Below are 17,209 nucleotides of genomic sequence, written 5' to 3' on the forward strand. Positions count from 1 at the left end.
TTTCCCCCTCCTATTTATAAGGTTTGTAAGGCAGGGGTTTTTTTTGTGGAAGACCTTAAGGTAGAACATAACAAATGCTCTTGCTGTTTTAGCACTAAAGAAATACAATCACTAATCTGAATTCAATCACTAAAAACTGAATTCTTGACAAGTCTTTTTAGTTCAGTCTGTATTTAATTTTATAACTATTTTTACTGTTGGTATATCCATTTCACTTTAAAAGTCAATATATAAATATGTTGAATAAACAATAACATACTAAATTTATTCCTGTTCTGTGTAGTGGCTTGTACAGCATGTGGCATAATGGTTATCATGCACTGGCAAAAAAAAAAAAAAAAGGGTATTTAATGATGTTTCTTCAGGTAAGCTGTGCAAGGAATTATAATTCTCCTTTTTTTGAACTTTGTGTCAATGTTCTCTATAAAAAGTCTCTTGACTCCTCATTCTCACCCACTTATCCAAAATAATAAAATATACATGTGCTTGTTTAGTGTAACAGAGGAATTCCAACTCAGTTCTACCTCCTGTTGAAGTCTGTGAAAAGTAGCTATGTCCTTGTGCTAACACTCCAATTATGAAATTAAACCCATTTATTTTACTGTGTTAAAGCTTGACTCATTAATATTTGAGGCATATATTCATATGCCTCATTCGTATTCTACATTTGAGGACCCTTGGCACATTTGAGGTCAAGTTCTTGATCTTGCAAAATTTAAAGTTGGCAAATTTGGGCAAATGCCTTTCCAGTATTCCTGACCTCTAGCTCATCATCATAAACTGTCCAAGGTTCTTGCTTGATGCTAGTAAATTGTTTCTTCACCTAATGGTATAAGCAGCAAACACAAACACCATCTATGAGGTTATCATTGATAGCTGCAAGGGCATTTGTGGTGACACGGTGACACATTAGTTACAACCTGTAATACCCCACATGCCATTGCTGAGTTCCATTTAGCATTTCAGCCTGGGATGCATTTTAGATATAACTTGAAAACCAGCAAAATTTGGAGATTTTTTGGTTTCCTCGTTACAGCATGCAACTGAGCATCTTCTCTTACTCCTATATTCTCAAGTTTAGAAAAATAATTTTCTCCTTTTTAAAAAAGGAAAATCTTGTTTTGATTACAATGAGTTTTTTCAGCAGGCTGTGCTACCGCTGAAATACACAGTACTATGACATTTGTAAACAGTTTACATCTGCATTGTTTCAGAACATTTTACTGAACACAGTGCTGTATACCAAAGTAATTTCAGTCTTTTCTGTCACATCAGGACAAGGTACCTGATTCTGTGTACTTTAGTGATAGGTTGGTACCTTGGCAGTCATAAATTTGTGGATTGTATCATTTACCCTTCCTAGGAATTTTTAATCAAATCTTCTATCAACCTCAAATTGACAGACTTCCTGCTGTGAAGCACCACTCTCACCTCCCACCTTATAGTTAGCCTTTTCAATATCTCTCTGGATCCCTTACACTTTCCCTGAGCTGACGGTCCACAGTTAGAAACTGGGTCATCAAGATCAAGACATCTTTTATTTTTCAATCATTATTGAATTAATTCTGCTGTAATCATCCTTTACCTTTAACAATAATCTTGTGGTATATGGCAAACGCCTCTTCCCTTGTGTGCCTCTGCAAATACAATTGTCTTAATTATGCTTCCCTGCATAAAACTTTGGTATTGTAACAGGTAAAAACAGTTTTTTCAAGAACTGACATGAAGGCAGAGGCTCTAATGGTTGAGCTGTGGGATGTCATGGAGGTCAACAATGTCAGAGGAATATACAAAATAATATTTATTGCATCAGCCAGAATTCTTAGAAAAGCAGAGAGATTCAACTGGATCATTAAAGAAAAATGTGAAGAGAAACAACCTTAATCATCGCCTCTGTATTTCACAGGCTAAAGTGATAAAGAATTTTGCAGTCCATATCTCCTCCACACAAAAATAGCAACACAGAAAAACCTTCTAGCAGAGCATTGATGGCCTTTCCCATTGACAGAAGTGACGCAGGAAAGATAGGTGGCCCTTGACCATTTATCTCTACTGTGGTAAGTCACACACAGGGTGAAGTATGAAGTTTTAGCCAAGGAACAAAAAGGGGAATAGTTCATTCAGGAAGAGATTAGATCATCTCTGAGCAATTTTCCTTCTAAGCAGATCCTCAAAATTCCAGGCACAGGACCAAAAGCATCATGGTTTGGGGGCTTCCCATTACTGTGCTGATTTGCTGATGTGGCCTAGAAGGCTACTGGAATTTCCTGAAGAATTAAGACTGGGAAGGGTAAATATTTAACTATGACACAAATTAGTATACTTAATACTTAAATGATAAAGGCAGTGATCCTAAATCCTCATTTCTGTTACTTTTATCTGCATATGAATGCTCAGTTTTTGAAAGGCTGCAGCAGTCTTCTTTGAGTTGAAGGAGACTTCAAGGAAAGAGATTTTATATGAAGCATTTCTCTGAGATTTCAGAAATATCGAGTAATTTCTGCACAGGATTTTCAATTTAAAAAGAAAGCCAACATTTTTTTAGGAGAAGTACTCTGATAGTGGTAGTGATATAGTTATTTGAAGATCCTTCCTTTTTGAGACACAAATGCATGACTCATAAGTGAGAAGAGATAGACATGTAAGTGACCCTAGGATTCACCCTCACTGTTACCCACACACTGAATTGATGGCAGAGTTTTAAAGACAAGATTTATTTAATACAGTTTTCTTTCCTTCAAAATACTTCTGCACGAGAACTAAAATTTCCAGAAAATAAATATTGCTAAAGCTACTCAAAGCTGAATATATGAAAGTGAAAATCAGCACTGTTAAACAGAACCATGGGTGTTTTAATACAAATTCAAACATTCATTCAATAGATTGCCTAGAAAAAGAAAACAAAAAAATATCATTTAACAACAAATAAGTTATTTTTCCTATCTGCACTGTGCAAGACCATATTCGTAGGCAAGATATTCCAAAAGAAAAATACACTTTTATAAACATAGGCTGATAACTTCAAAACAGTCATAAATAATATGATCCAGAGGGCAGGCAAGTCCACAACAATCCTGAAGACAAATGCAAATGCATCTCTAGAGATTGTATTAGGACTTCTCCTTTGATTTTTGCAGGTATTTAAAGTATGTTTTGTGAATGTGGAGTGTATTAAAGGTGAAAAATTAAAATACATGTCAAAATATTAAACATACATATCAAGAATCAGATTTTTCTTTTCACCTACAACCAGGACATATGAATCTCTCTTTAAAGAATGAATGGCCTTTGGTAATGACTCAAAGCTTACTGTGACATTTAAAATAGTGGACAGGGCCACTCACCTGCCTCAAACTCAGTGCTTTTCACTTTGAAATCCTGCAAGTTACTTCTGCAGTTTTAGGTTGGTGGATCACAGATCAGGAAACTAAAAGTCTGACCTGCTAACATTGTTATCCCTAAGACTTAAATTTTGTAACTTAAATAAGATCTTTCAAGAAAAATCTTGCATACAGAAAGTCTTTAGGGGAAGTTCAGATGTGAAAGAAAGAAGGATCAGTCTACAAACAACACATCAGAAATTTCTGCAGCAGAAATCATTTTTAGATTCAAAACTGATTAGCAACAATCTGATCATCTGTGTTCTAGTGTGAAAGAAGCCATGCTGTCAAAAACAGACAAATTACCTTCTAAGGTTGCCTGCTCATACTCCAAATTTTCTCCCATAGTTCTCTAGTATTGCCTTAATTTCATCCTGGGAGGAATGCCCAGAGTTTATCCTATCTCTACTGTGATCTCTCAAGCCTTCTTCGTACAAGAGGAGGAGAAAGAATACCAGTACACAAATTCTCAGGCAGAACAGAATCAGAAGAAAATTCGGCTAACTGGACCAAGTGAATTTTTGTTGTTTCCATAAATTCCTATGTCAGTAGGAATACCTATTACCTCTATTTGCAACAAGACAACTAGAGACAACATGCCAAATGGCAAGAATTTAAAAATAAAAATCCCCAGAAGAAGTGATGAAAACTTGTAGCTATACACCTCTGCCATTTTCTATTAAAAAAGCAGATGTCATGCACGCATGGAGCACGAACAGGTTTGTCTTCCAACACATGCACATGTAAGGACAGAAACGTGTCTGGGATGGGGAGAACAAAATTCCAATACTTTTTCCAGAATATATGAAAAGTCCTGCTTTGTATACATTCTGGAAGGGACAAAAGTAAATATGCTTTTGTAAAATGTTTTTTCAGCAATACAGCTGGGGAATTGTTCACACAGAATTAAGGCATGTACAACAAACAAGATTTCATCTTGCTACAATTTTTTTTTTTTAAGCCAACAGGTCAGTTTGAAGAGAACAACAAATTGATAGCAGGTACATTGGTGCAACACATGACAATGGATTTAAGACACCACACTTCAAAACAGATTTCCAAGTATCTTAAAACCAAACACTCCAAAGATCAAAATGCATACATGTGTGCAGACACTCATGCACCAGACTGAGTTGTTGAAGCGAAAGAAATTCTACTGACTTCTTAGAGACTTTTTCATCATCCACTTTTTACTCATAGATCTTCTACACAGATTTTCCAACTGCAACATTTTACTTTCAACCTATTTCTCTCTCCTTTATAAATGGATTAGTAACACACATCATGTGATTCATCACATACTATCATATAACAGACCTTTAAAGTACCTCTCTTAAAGACACACCTATTCCACCCTGAAACTGGCATAGTTCTCTTACTCTTACCCTTTTCTTATTGTTTCCTTTTCTTTTCTTTTTTCATTTCTCCTCCGAGAAGCTAGTCAAGGAAGTATAAGAAATTTCATTTAAGGTAGCTCCATGGCCTTGAATACAGATTTTCTATGTGACTTCCTCTAAGTAATTACAGCATTAACTTAAACAATCTTTTGGTGGGTTTGTTCCATTTAAATCTGAAAGCAAATAATTTAGATAATGTAACTTGAGCGTCTTTCTAGCTGATCCTGTATCTGTCTTGCTTTGACCATCTGCATCATATATGTGTTCAATGCTGAGTGTTACTCACTGTTAGGTCTTGTTTAGACAAGAAAGTTGTGCTAGTTTGATTTGCATCAATTTTAAAGAGGAATAGTTAAAGTGGTGCAAGTCCCTGATTAGAATCCATATCCCTGTTGAGTAGTGACTTACACTGGCTTAGATTAACCTGATTCCTAAGACAATGAAAAGTGAATCTTGATCTTTGTGCAGAAATATTAATGAGAATGCAGTGCAAATGTGCAACAATTTATGGCATTTCTAAGTTACCCTTCCAAGTGAATATTCACCATCCTGGTGTCTCATAACACTGTCTAAAATATGCACATGTGGTTGCAGAAAAATAACCTTGTATTAAGTACAGCTTGTTTCATAAGAAAAAGTTTTTTCTATGAAATATGAAACCATTTCAATTTCCTTTCCCTGATCAAACTTCAACCTCTTAACAAGAGAGCAAATTCTTATGCTACTGGGAAGACTTTTACACCAGGGCTGTTTATTCAAGACACTTGAGCTGCTGATGTTAAAGATGAGTTCACAGCAAACTTAAACCATGATACTGGTTCTAGAAGGTCCTCATTTACTAGCTCTTCCTTGTCTGCAATTGTAAATACAGACAATAAGACTGAACTAAGCTAAACTGTAAATTGAGATGAATACAAGTATCATGTTTAAGTATCTTCATCTTTCAGATTTTGCTAGCAATAGGTGATGAAAATTACCCTAGTTTTCAAAACAACAAGTTTATCCAAAAAAATTTGTTAATTTTGGCAAATTAACACAATTGTTTATTAAATAACATTTAATTTCATTAATTAACAATAATAAACATTAGCACTGAAAAACAAGGTATTCCTCACTGGTCATGAGAATCCATACAATACTCAGTTCCTTGTAGATGGATACACGCTGGGGCAGCAGCTGCTTGATGGGTTTTAAAAACCCTGAAAGAATGAGGACTTTTCTGTGAGCAGGACACAAATAACCCATTTAGTCAACGGCAACCTTTGATATTCTCAGCTTTATAGATGTATATTCATTGTATTTTCTTATTTTTAATGAAGTACTTTAGTTACTAGTAGTTACTTTCCTTCCAAATTATTTTTAATCTCACAAATTTCTGTAAATATTGGAAACATTATTATAATACATACACTGTTAAGAGCACAAAATACCTTCCACAAGAAAGACTCCAAAAGCAACACAAAAAGTAACACATTAAGCCTCCCAACAGCATTGTGAAATTGAGTAGTAGTGCTATATCTGCATTAGAAAAAAGAAACTGGAATACTTAAAGTTTACAATTTCCTAGCAGTCAAGTGAAGGCCCTAATACAGGCAAGCACAGAAGTAAAGCTTAAATCCTTCACACTTAACTGAGACATTTAAATCAGGAAGCAAGCTGCTCAAGATTTTCCTGGGGTCAGTGAAGAGAAAGAGGGATTTCCACAGAACAGTTCAGACAGCTGAGTCTTCCTCTGGACTTGCTACGGTCTCTTGACACAGCACTAAGAGATTCCCCACAGCAAAGAAAAAACTATTTGGGTAACTGGCATTCTCCTGGAGAAGGTGGCAGCAGTGACTTGGACAGGTGCACTCTTTGCTGGGTTAAAAACTGGCTCTAAGACTGGGCCCAGAGCAGGATAGTGAATGGTGCTACTTCCAGCTGGTGGCCAGTCACTCATGCGGTCCCCAAGGTTCAGTACTGGCCAGCCCTATTTAATGACTTTTTAAATTAACTGTAGGAGGGGATCGAGTGTATCCTCAGTAAGTTCACAGACTGCACTAAGTTGAGTGGGAGTGTTGATCTGCTGGAGGGTAGGAAGTTTCTGCAGAGGGATCTGGAGAGGCTGGATCTATGGACCAAGGCCAATGGTATGGGATTAAACAAGGCCAAGTGCTGGGTCCTGCCCTTGGGTCACAACAACCCCCTACAATGGAAACAGTGGCTGGAAAGCTGCCTAGTGGCAAAGGACCTGGGGGTGCTGGTTGACAGCTGCTGAATGTGAGCCAGTGCATGCTTAGGTGGCCAAGAAGGCCAATGGCTTCCTGGCTTGGATCAGAAATAGTGTGGCCAGCAGAATTAGGAAAGTGATTGTTCTGTACTGGGCACTAGTGAAGCTCAAGTGCTCTGTCCAGTTTCAGGACACTCAATACAAGGACAGTGAGTGGCTGAAGCAGGTACACAGAAGGGCAGCAAAACTGGTTTAAAGATAAGTTTGAAAAATAGTATAAAGGTAAGTTGTATGAGGAGCTGCTGAAGGAGCTGAGGTTGTTTAGCCAGGAGAAAAGGAGGCTAAAGGGGACCTTATCATTCTCTACAACTACGTGAAAGGAGGTTGTAGTGAGGTGAGGGTGGTCCTCTTCTCCCAAGCAGCACATGACAGGACAAGAGAAAATGGCCTCAAGCTGTGCCAGGGAAGGTTCTGGTTGAATGTCAGGAAAAAATTCTTCATTGAAAGGGTGGTTAAGCATGGGAACAGGCTGCCCTGGGAGTTAGTGGAGTCACTGTCCAGGAAGGAGTTCAAAAAATTACTGGATGTAGCCCCTAGTGCAATAATTTAGTTGACATGATGATGTTTGGTTCAAAGGTTGAACTTGATCTTGGAAGTCTTTTTCAACCTTAATTATGCTGTGATTCTATAATTCTAAGTTTGGGTGGGATGATGCAGGCCTGAAATACCCAACCTCATTACTTTTCCCCCAGTGGTGATTATTCCCCCCAGGACACACAGCACTGTGGAGTAGGTTGCTTGGTTGAATGGGAACAATGAGTTCTCAGCACCCTGAAAATAAGATACCATTTACTGTATATCAGTTTCATTTAGAAAAGCTCTCTGCTCCAAATGAGATCTCCCACGGGGCATCTCTGTTGGACAATTCTGATGACTAATAAACGTAATATTTTATTGTTACCAGAAATTTCCTAATTATGGCTGTCATCACTGTAAATAAACACATTCAGTTCCTACTGAAAATTATGATAAAGCCTTCCCTCCAAGCATGGGAAATATTTTTTAAAGTACTTTGCTACCAAATGTGGCAACATGTGAAACTGTCTTTCAGTCTAATTCCCCGATTCTTCTGCTTCTAAAAAAGCTTAATTGCCAAATAAATTATTCTCCAATAATGTAAAGCTTTCAGGCATTTCCACATTTGAAGTATTGCCTCTTCCTTGTGGGTACATCAGAATATTCCAAGGAGCAATTTGTCTAATAAAGCTTTGAAAAGAAGGCATGTTTTTGGCCAATAGGTTTTTTGGGGAATATAAGCAATTTTGGATTTACACTCAAACATTAATTTTCTTGGAACAAGTTTATTTCCATTAAGTTATTTTAAGTCCTTAAATTTGGATTTTATATCTATATAGACACATATATACTTGCTCATTGAGTAGTACACTAAGAAATCCCACTAATTTGTATTCCACCCTTTGTTTCACATTTGTGGGAAGTGCACTTCAACTATCACTAGGATGAGACTCTCCTTTGGATATGAGAAGAATTCATTGGCTCCAAAGCAGAAGGGAGGACCCAGATTAATAAGCAGCTTCTGTGTCTAAAAAATAAATACAGGTTTGAGCTGGACACCAAATAATGTCCAGTTTTGGATGCAACTTTCTCACTGTTTCCTTTTAGCTCTGGACTACCTTGAAAAATGAAAGATTTACTGGAAAGCCATTCTTTACACAGCTCTGTTAGTGATGCTCATACATGCAGAATAGCAGGTTCCAAATCCCTTGGCCACCTTTTGTTTGTGAGAGTTTTCAGGAGTCCATCATGCATCCATGGTTGCATTTAACACCCAAATATCATGTGAACTTTTAGGTCACATGTTACATTGCAAAATGCCCAATGAAACATAATTATAAATGAAATAGAACTTTTAATACTCTTTCTTGTGATAGTTCAACTCATGAAAATTGGTTTCTTAATATGAAAAAAATTTCACACACACACACAGTGACATCTCCATCTTTATATTAACATAAATTTTCCTGACAGGACATGATTACAGCTATTTAGATCTGTACTGCTTAGGGTAGGCTCTGTGACATTTTCACTCATCTTGCTGTGTCATATTTCCACTCTGCTTCACACAAGACTGACAGGTAAGGGACTTTCCCATCTTCAGCATACCAAATCCAAGGCAAAAATCAGCCACTCCACACATATAAGCCTATTATATTTCATTGCAGAAAACAGTAGTTAAGCCCTGTACAGACAGCACAAAGGGGCAGACTTTCAGTGGAGCCACAGCACACAGTGACAGACACTGGTCTTTCCAAAAGCCATTTGTTTCCACATAATGACTGGTCCCCTCAAAACCTAGATCTCTTACCTGTTTAAAACTAGGTGAGCATTTATGTTGTTACTGTTGCAAAATAAGGAAGTCAACAAAGACCACAAAAACTGCTCATATTTTTTTTCTCTAGTGGCTGAATAAAGACAATAATTTCATACTTCCTCAGCTGTAGCTGGTAAATAACAGCAAGGGTACTTTGAAGGGAGAGGAAGTGAGTTGAAGCTGCATTTTTTTTGTTTGTTTGTTTATCTACCTTCTTGTAATACTTGTATGTGTTAGTTTCTAATAGTGTACTATCATTAAGCAATATTTTTAAGCTTTTATAGTACTCTGCTTAAATAATGAGCTAGAAGAAAAGAAGCAGTGGATCAAGTAAAACTCCTCATTACTCTTATAACAATTATTGCTACCAATTTCCTGCCAGGAAAAGTATATGGAATGCTCATCTATAGAGCTATCCTGAATGTACACGGAGTCCATCCATACTGTAAGTTCAGCAAGCAAACAGCAACTTCCTAAGCAAGACATGATGATAACATTTCATGTAACTCCTCTTTGGCAATACTTAGACACTGCAACTAAATACCAAAGAGTGTCACGTGAGCCTGTCAGTTACTGCAAGAAAGAAAATGTGATGAACTGTTTGTTTTGAACTATCAGTATAAACATATTGCAGAAATGAAACCCAAGCTTAAACAATGGGGAAAGTTATCTGGTATTAAAATAAACAGTTCTAGGAAAATCTCTAAAAATGTTTACCAACTCATCTACTTCCGTGGACTTTCTGCGCAGAGCATTTTGCCATGTCCCTGGTTTGTCAACCAACCCCAGTTACACTGATTATAGATATGCAAATTATAATGGACAAGGCTGGGCCTTAATTGCCTATAATTGGGTCCCCAAGCAAGGGCATTTTTATCCACAATCAAGCTTACAGAGCATCAAAGAAGAAATTTTGCATTAAGAAAATAAATTATTTTTTCACAGAAAAGTATACTTGCTTTGCTTCTAACAATCTGATAGTTTGGATATTAAATAACAGTTTTAAATTAAAATTTGAGCAAGCCATGATTCTAACAAAATTTCACATTAAGTATTTTTCAAATATCAGAGGAGAGCATTTGTGCTCAGAAAAGAATTCACTTTGCCAAACATTGGCTATGTAAATTTTTATTGGAACTTATATATATATTACCTGAAGTAAAAAACAAAACTCCTTTATGTAAATCAGACTATTTTTAAAATTCTTAAACATTCTTTTTAATTATAAGTATTCTCTTCCAGTAGAAGACCTGCAACTGTTAATTATTCTTTAGCTCATTCACAGCAGGTGCATTGTAAAATGCTGCCTAGTGTAGAAAGTTTAAGGGGGAAAATAAATGCAGAGTATAAAAATGAGATGGAGATACCTACGTAATATATTCATTACACTTGAGCATTATGCAGGTTTTGAAAGGAAATGAGTTATGTCTGAGATGCTTTGTAGTAGCAACAACAACAAAGCAAATTCAGTATTCAGAGATGCTATAAAGGAGCTGCATCAGCCTCATTTGTTCAGAGTGAGACATGGTCCTTCACACAGAGAAACAGGTCCTTTCATTCCAAGGAAAACTGACACATGGAGATACATGCATAATCCCAGTTTTATGCTAACCCCTGGGAGCCAGGCATTGGGGGCTGGGAGGGAAAGGAGGAGGGGAATAGTTCTGCCCTCAGCCAGCTTTACAATCATTGCAGAAGAAAACAGCCCTAATATAAACCCCTTTCACTGGACTTCCTACCTGTTTAATCACTTCTCTCCAAAGTGTGAGAGGACTAACCCTCAGACATTCACACTCCAGAGACTCATATTTCCTCGTGATCACTGTGAAACAGTGATCTTAGTTCAGTCTCTAGTGGACAAACACAGAATAAGTTAAGCCTTAGGAGCATGATTCAGCAGGCAATTTCCTCAAGTAAAATCATATGTGTATAAAAACAGAAAACAACTTTCCTCTTTTTAGTGCTTGTCTCAGCCTGCCAAGGCAGAGTAAAATAATTTCTTTTCCTCTACATAAAACATATCCACTTATTTCCAGCCCTATATTCCCCAAGGCAGATCAAGACATTAAAAAATGAGGGAAGTAGTCTGTAAATTAAATGCTTGGTTATATTTTCTGCACAGAATCTTTTCTCTCTTGCTATGGCCAGATATGCAAGAGAACAAAAAATTTACCAAAAACTTAGGAAATTCTCTCTAAAAATTATAGTTGAGTTAGGGGAGTGGCAGACCTGTATATGCTTTTTAACATATTCTTGTCTTACGTACTGTCTGGGTGAAACAAAACTTGTAAATGAGATAGATTGGCACCAACTATGCTGATATGAAGTTTCAGCCCAGCTAGTAGAGTCATTAGAGTTTTATTGATGTTCATTCTTAGTATGAACTTGTGCTGGAGTTAAATCCTGTATCTCTTGACACATACAGAAGTTTTCTTGTACCAGATTACATGACTAGTTGCATCACTCAATTGTGCAGTTTTCTAAGTTTTGCCAGGTCAAAATGGCAGCATGTGAATGGGAATATCACAAATAGCTATACACAGACTGTTTATTTATTTTAACTGGTCAGCTACCCCAGAGCATTTTCTTTCGCAAGGTATGCACCATATCTTTGCAAGACATGTAATTTTACACATGTGAGTAATCATGCTAAGGTGACTGGGACTGCTCATATGAGTGAAATTATTCACATATTTAAGCCTTTCAGACCCAAACTTTATAAAAATAATTACTTCTATTAAGTTACTGCAACACCTTGAAACCCATTTTCCCCTTTCTAGGAAAGAATGCATGTGCACAAATTGAAGCAGGCTGTCAAGACCAGTGTATTCAACATGGTTAAAAATGTTTTCTGTGAAGTTTTAGAAGTGTGAATGTCTATGTATTTTCCTGTTTCTTTCCAGCAATCAGCTGGGTAGAATAGTATTACAGGATCTGTTTATGAAGGAACTATGATATTCTTAACCCAATGCCCTTAAATGCTGATTTCTTAAAATGCTCCCTTTTGCTGTCACAGCAGCAGGTATCCTGCATGACATCTGAGCTGAATCTGTAAACTATAAGTAGAGCTTATAAGAACTTAGTAAGTTCTGTCAGTAGAGTCCCTGGAGGATTTTTGTGTTCTCTGACTCACATGCATCCATAGTTTGTTGAAAAAAAAGCCTTAAGAAGTCACATCTTTCAGTAAAGTAAAGAAAATTCAGCTCCCAAAAGCAATGTCCCTAGGAAGGGTGCACTCTGGCTAAAACATTTCTCTCCTACATAGCCAAGAACTGTATCCATCCTTATTAGTTCTGTTCTCATAGAAACTAATGAAAACTTTGAACAGCATAAACATCCCCCCAAAAATCATTTAGTGAGAAAGAAAAAAAGAAGCACTTACTTTTTGCAGCCACTGAGTGTAATTTTCCATCACATGTTCCAGATGTTGCAGTTTCTGGGAAGAGAAATCCTGTTCCACGTGAGGAGCATCTCTCTGAAGAGCATTTGTGTTGTACTGGTCTGTTGTGCTTTCACGACAGTTCCCGTCCTGTTCTGGCAGAATGAAAGTGTAGGTGCACTGCCCGTGCTGAACCCGGTTAAATCTTCTCCCACTGCCTTCTGGACCCCGACGCTGGCTAGTACAGCCTACAAGAGCAAGAATCACTGCCAGGAAAGCAAAGGAAAAGAAAACTGACATGTTATTATTACTTTCCTTTCCTGCTTTAAGAAAAACTTTTTCTTCCTCTTTCTTTAAATTTGTTCTTAATTTCCCTCAAAGTCTTTGGAAAAAGAAGCGGAGCAGCACACTTTAACAAAAAAGCTTGGATAAACTGTTTTGGTTTTTTTTAAAATTTCACTGTGAGGATAGCTTCCTTAGTTAAAATTGGGAATATTTATTGCATAGTAGCTAAGATTTATTGTTTCCTCTCTGTTACAGTCCAGCATGTAGCCTGCTTTAGTCAGCTGCATATGCATATCCCAGACTCTTTCCCCTACACTATCTGCTGCAGAACTGCTATTTTCTCTCAGGCTTCAGTGAGTTTTATTAAGGTTGCACTTTCAAGCCAAGCTGAAAGCAAGCAGCCTTTCACAAGATGACTTGACAGGAATGCGTGTATGAGAGCGCCCCTATGCTAAGGATGGCTGATGGCTCAGTACAGAGGGATCATCTTACAAACTGGCTGGATGCATGACCTCAATCATGCATGTCTGCCCAGCCCCTGCTGCACACAACTGCTGGGGGCTTTGGGCGAATTCACGTCAGTTTCATAAGTAAGTCAGTCCACCTTAATACACTTCATATGTTCGCACTGACCTATTAAAATGTAGATAAAGTGTAGAAGTTTGTTGTAATCCCTCTGTAAATATACAAAGCAGCGAAATTAAAAATACTTTCAGTTCTGCTCTGCATTGTATCTACTAACGAATTCTAGGTCAGGCTTATGACACTTGCAGGAAGAAAAAGTTAAGTTTAACCTTCACTAAGTTTATCTAAGACAGTTGTGTTTCTTTAACAGTTTTCAGAGAGCTGGTTTACATCTTATATTGAAATTAGAGTTGCCAAATAGTAATTGCAAAAGGCAGTTCAGAAGGATAATAATTTTCTGTGTTTGGTATCTAAACAAAGGTAACTAATTAAAAACCAGTGAGAGATGGTGACTGAACTATACCAGATTATCTTCTATACCACTGCAGAGTTATCACATGCATAACATCAATTTGCAAGTCTGTTTGGGCTATACAGGCACACTATGTTGCATGTGGAAACTTCCTGTGGGGCAATTTCCTCAGAATAAGGCTGTGGTAATTGCTTAAGAAACTATCTTAAATAATGCTTTTGGTATTTTCTAGAGACAAATAAAAAATGTACAGATTACTAACAGGACTGGAATATTTATGAAATTCAGAGGAATTTGGATCTGAGTTCCTGCACTAGTATCTGTTGTTGTTAAATAAATATCAGCCAAAACTAATGTGGAGCACTTTGCACAATATTTCCCATGAAAGTAAGTAGTCTTCCAAATAGCAATAGTGCATCACTAAAAAAGACATCAAGAAGACCTACTTGCACAAATACTGAGTGCAAACAACTTCAGTGCTGGTGTAATTGTGACCTGTATCACAACTACCATGTCATTCTAAAAGAACTGCCTGGAATATTTAGCCAGGCATCTGTCCTGTTCCCATGCAAGCTATTCCTACCCAAACTGCAAAACATCTTGCATCTGGAAAGAAATCACTGCATTTGAACCAATAAGTAATATTCCCTACAATAAAATAGAAAAAAAGAGAAATTCGTATGTTGCTCTAAATTTTTTATACATACAATGTATACAGAGAGAGAAAAAAGGGAAGAATACAAACAAAAAGCAAAACATCAATGCTACTGTTGCTTTGAGCAAAATCAGAATATCCTTCCACTTCTGAACTGTTCAGGCTAACTTAGCAGTTGTTTTTCTGCTTCTGAAAACCATCCTCTTAGTTTGTTTTCTTCTTCACACACAGGAGTTCTCATAACTCACCATCACCACCAGAACTAATGCTGCTGTGGTTTTTTACACTGTCTTTGCAATTATTATGAAATGTATTTCTGAGGTATTTGCTCATCTAAGATCAGAGATGAAAAAGGAAGAAAACTGTAGGATCAGACACTGAACTGAAGGGTTAGCAAAAAAGCAGCTATTCTCTCTGAGGCAAAGCAAAAATACCAGAGCACAAACATGGCAACAATACATGCTTTTCTTGTAAGTAAAAAAGAGTACTTTATGAAAGGGCCTCAGAGCAGCTGAAAGAGGGATAGCAAAGGTGGGTGTACAAAGACTTCCTAGATTTTTAGTTGATATTTTCAAATATGAATACACATTTACACAAATGGCTCATTCATTTACCACAGAGCATTTAAGCATCAGATTTATTCACATGCAAATGTGGAAAAATGAGATTGCAAATTTACAATTGATGTTTTTCAGATAAGGATTTCATAGAAGAGCTGGCTCACTTTGATGCTGTTACATGGCCCCTTCCTGCTGGCTTGAGGTGGCTTCTCCTTCCCCTTCTGTCCCCTTCTTCCTGAGGGATAACAGCCATCAAGACCTTCAAGAACAATGCAGAGTTACCAGGAGTCTTTGAGATTTGCTCGATTGTCTCCAGCTTAGTTCCCCACCACAGGACCTGCTCCTCAGACCCCCTACCCCAGGCCCCCAGTGGGTGGATCAGGGGCAATGTGCAATTGTCAGGTGTCACAGCAGGGAGATGTGGCAGAGCCACACAGCAGCCAGAGCATCTCCTACCAGCACACTGCACTGTGGCTTCCTCACTGCAGAGAATCACCTGCCCCCACCCATGCAATGTGCACATCTGAGACTCTGAGACACCTTGTGTGCGCAAACACGTGGGGTCTCACACAGGGGCAGGGGAGGGATGGCAGGAATCTGATGGAAGCCCAGGAACCATTCTGTCACTCCTAGTTTGCAGCCTTTCTAGCCCACTGGGAGACACAGAAAGGGACTCATGAATTGTGATGGGATGCACTTAAAAATTTTCAAGGGCTCCTTGAAATGGCAGCACCTCTGTTGGCTATGTGGAAACTCAGCAAACTTTAGGGCTGCTCTGGCTGACCCCAGAGTTGGAGCTATTCACCAGGGTCCCTAAGAATCACAGACATTCCCAGTCCTGTAACACAGGGACCAGCAAGGTCAGCCTGCTGTTTCCCCAAACACACAGTGAAATCGTGTTGATAAACACACTGCACCAAGCAGGCCAGGTTCAGTTTACACTGCTCCCTGACACACTCATGGTTCCCTGCATACATAGACAGAAGTGTAACAACCAATATGAAAAAAATCTTTTCTCCAGATCTACAGATTATTCCATTTAATTCTACATTGTAATTTTATAATAAATTCTATTTTATCTAAGGACAACAGATTCAGAAATAAGATAAGCTTTTTTTTTCAAAAGTTCCCTATTCCTATTAAAGAGTTTTCTTTTTCTTAAGTTTTGCTTTTCTTTTTGCTCTTCTTTTCTTTTCAAAAATCTCGCCCAAGAGTTTCAGTGGTTTGATGTCTTATACCTGATTTGATAAAGTACAGTTTATTATTCCAGTACCATGTGGTCTATGCGACATGTCCCAGCTTTGCAAGAGCTGAAAATTTCAGTGAGACGAGGAAAAAAATAGTTCTCACAGTTCAGTCAAAGTCACTGTGGGTATTTCTGCAGGATCTTACATTATATCCTACAGATAAAATCTAAATTATTTGCCCAGGATCGCACAGTTGCTCAACCAGAAACTGAGTAGGGATGTGTTTAAAAAGTTCTTTATTTTCCTAAGACCACTTCCTCCATCACAATTATTAGTTTCGTATTCCTTTAACTTTTCCTTCTGTGTAACAGGGAAGGGATGGATCCGGAGGCTTCATTCCCAGATCATGCAAAGTCTCAAATCCATTGTTTACTTAGTAGCTATGCAAAATACTGTAGCTCACTATGTAATCAATCCTACAAGGCAAAATAAATGAGAATTCAACATCCAGATAAAGGTTACATTCACATGCTATTGGTTCCTACATATCTAAAATTAATGCAATTTAGTGGCTTTTACCAATACGTATGCATGCTCATAGTTCAATTATAAATTCCGGGAAAACAAAGTCTATTTCTCTGTCTTTACATTTATGCTGAAATATGTCTTATTGCTGCAGATGAGTTGCACTAAGGTTGCATCATGTCACACACAGTACTTGGAATTACTCCAAATCAGCTTCCTTGGTCTGTATGGGAAATCAGTGCAGAGTGGCTTCTGAGTATAGCTATAATGAGCAAGATTTTCTCTCTCAGTAAACCATTAGTA

General features: G+C 37.6%; 1 protein-coding gene across 8 annotated transcripts in view; it reads right to left on the bottom strand.

Moving 5' to 3' along the window:
- Positions 1 to 17,209, bottom strand: part of ANGPT1 (angiopoietin 1) — a 167,850-nt gene that overhangs the window by 141,191 nt on the left and 9,450 nt on the right. For 6 of the 8 annotated variants that reach the window (XM_064394656.1, XM_064394647.1, XM_064394637.1 and 3 more), the window contains 2 exons: positions 15,359 to 15,453; positions 12,761 to 13,023 (listed from right to left, as the gene is read on the bottom strand). In XM_064394656.1, the coding sequence (XP_064250726.1) occupies positions 12,761 to 13,023; position 15,359 (264 nt within the window). In that variant the 5' untranslated portion in view covers positions 15,360 to 15,453. Of the gene's footprint in view, positions 1 to 12,760; positions 13,465 to 15,358; positions 15,454 to 16,432; positions 16,858 to 17,209 lie in introns of those variants that run through there. The other 2 variants (XM_064394606.1, XM_064394597.1) reach the window with 2 other exon arrangements.

The sequence above is a fragment of the Passer domesticus genome, chromosome 1 (assembly GCF_036417665.1).
Source record: "Passer domesticus isolate bPasDom1 chromosome 1, bPasDom1.hap1, whole genome shotgun sequence".
NCBI classification, from domain to species: Eukaryota; Metazoa; Chordata; class Aves; order Passeriformes; family Passeridae; genus Passer; species Passer domesticus.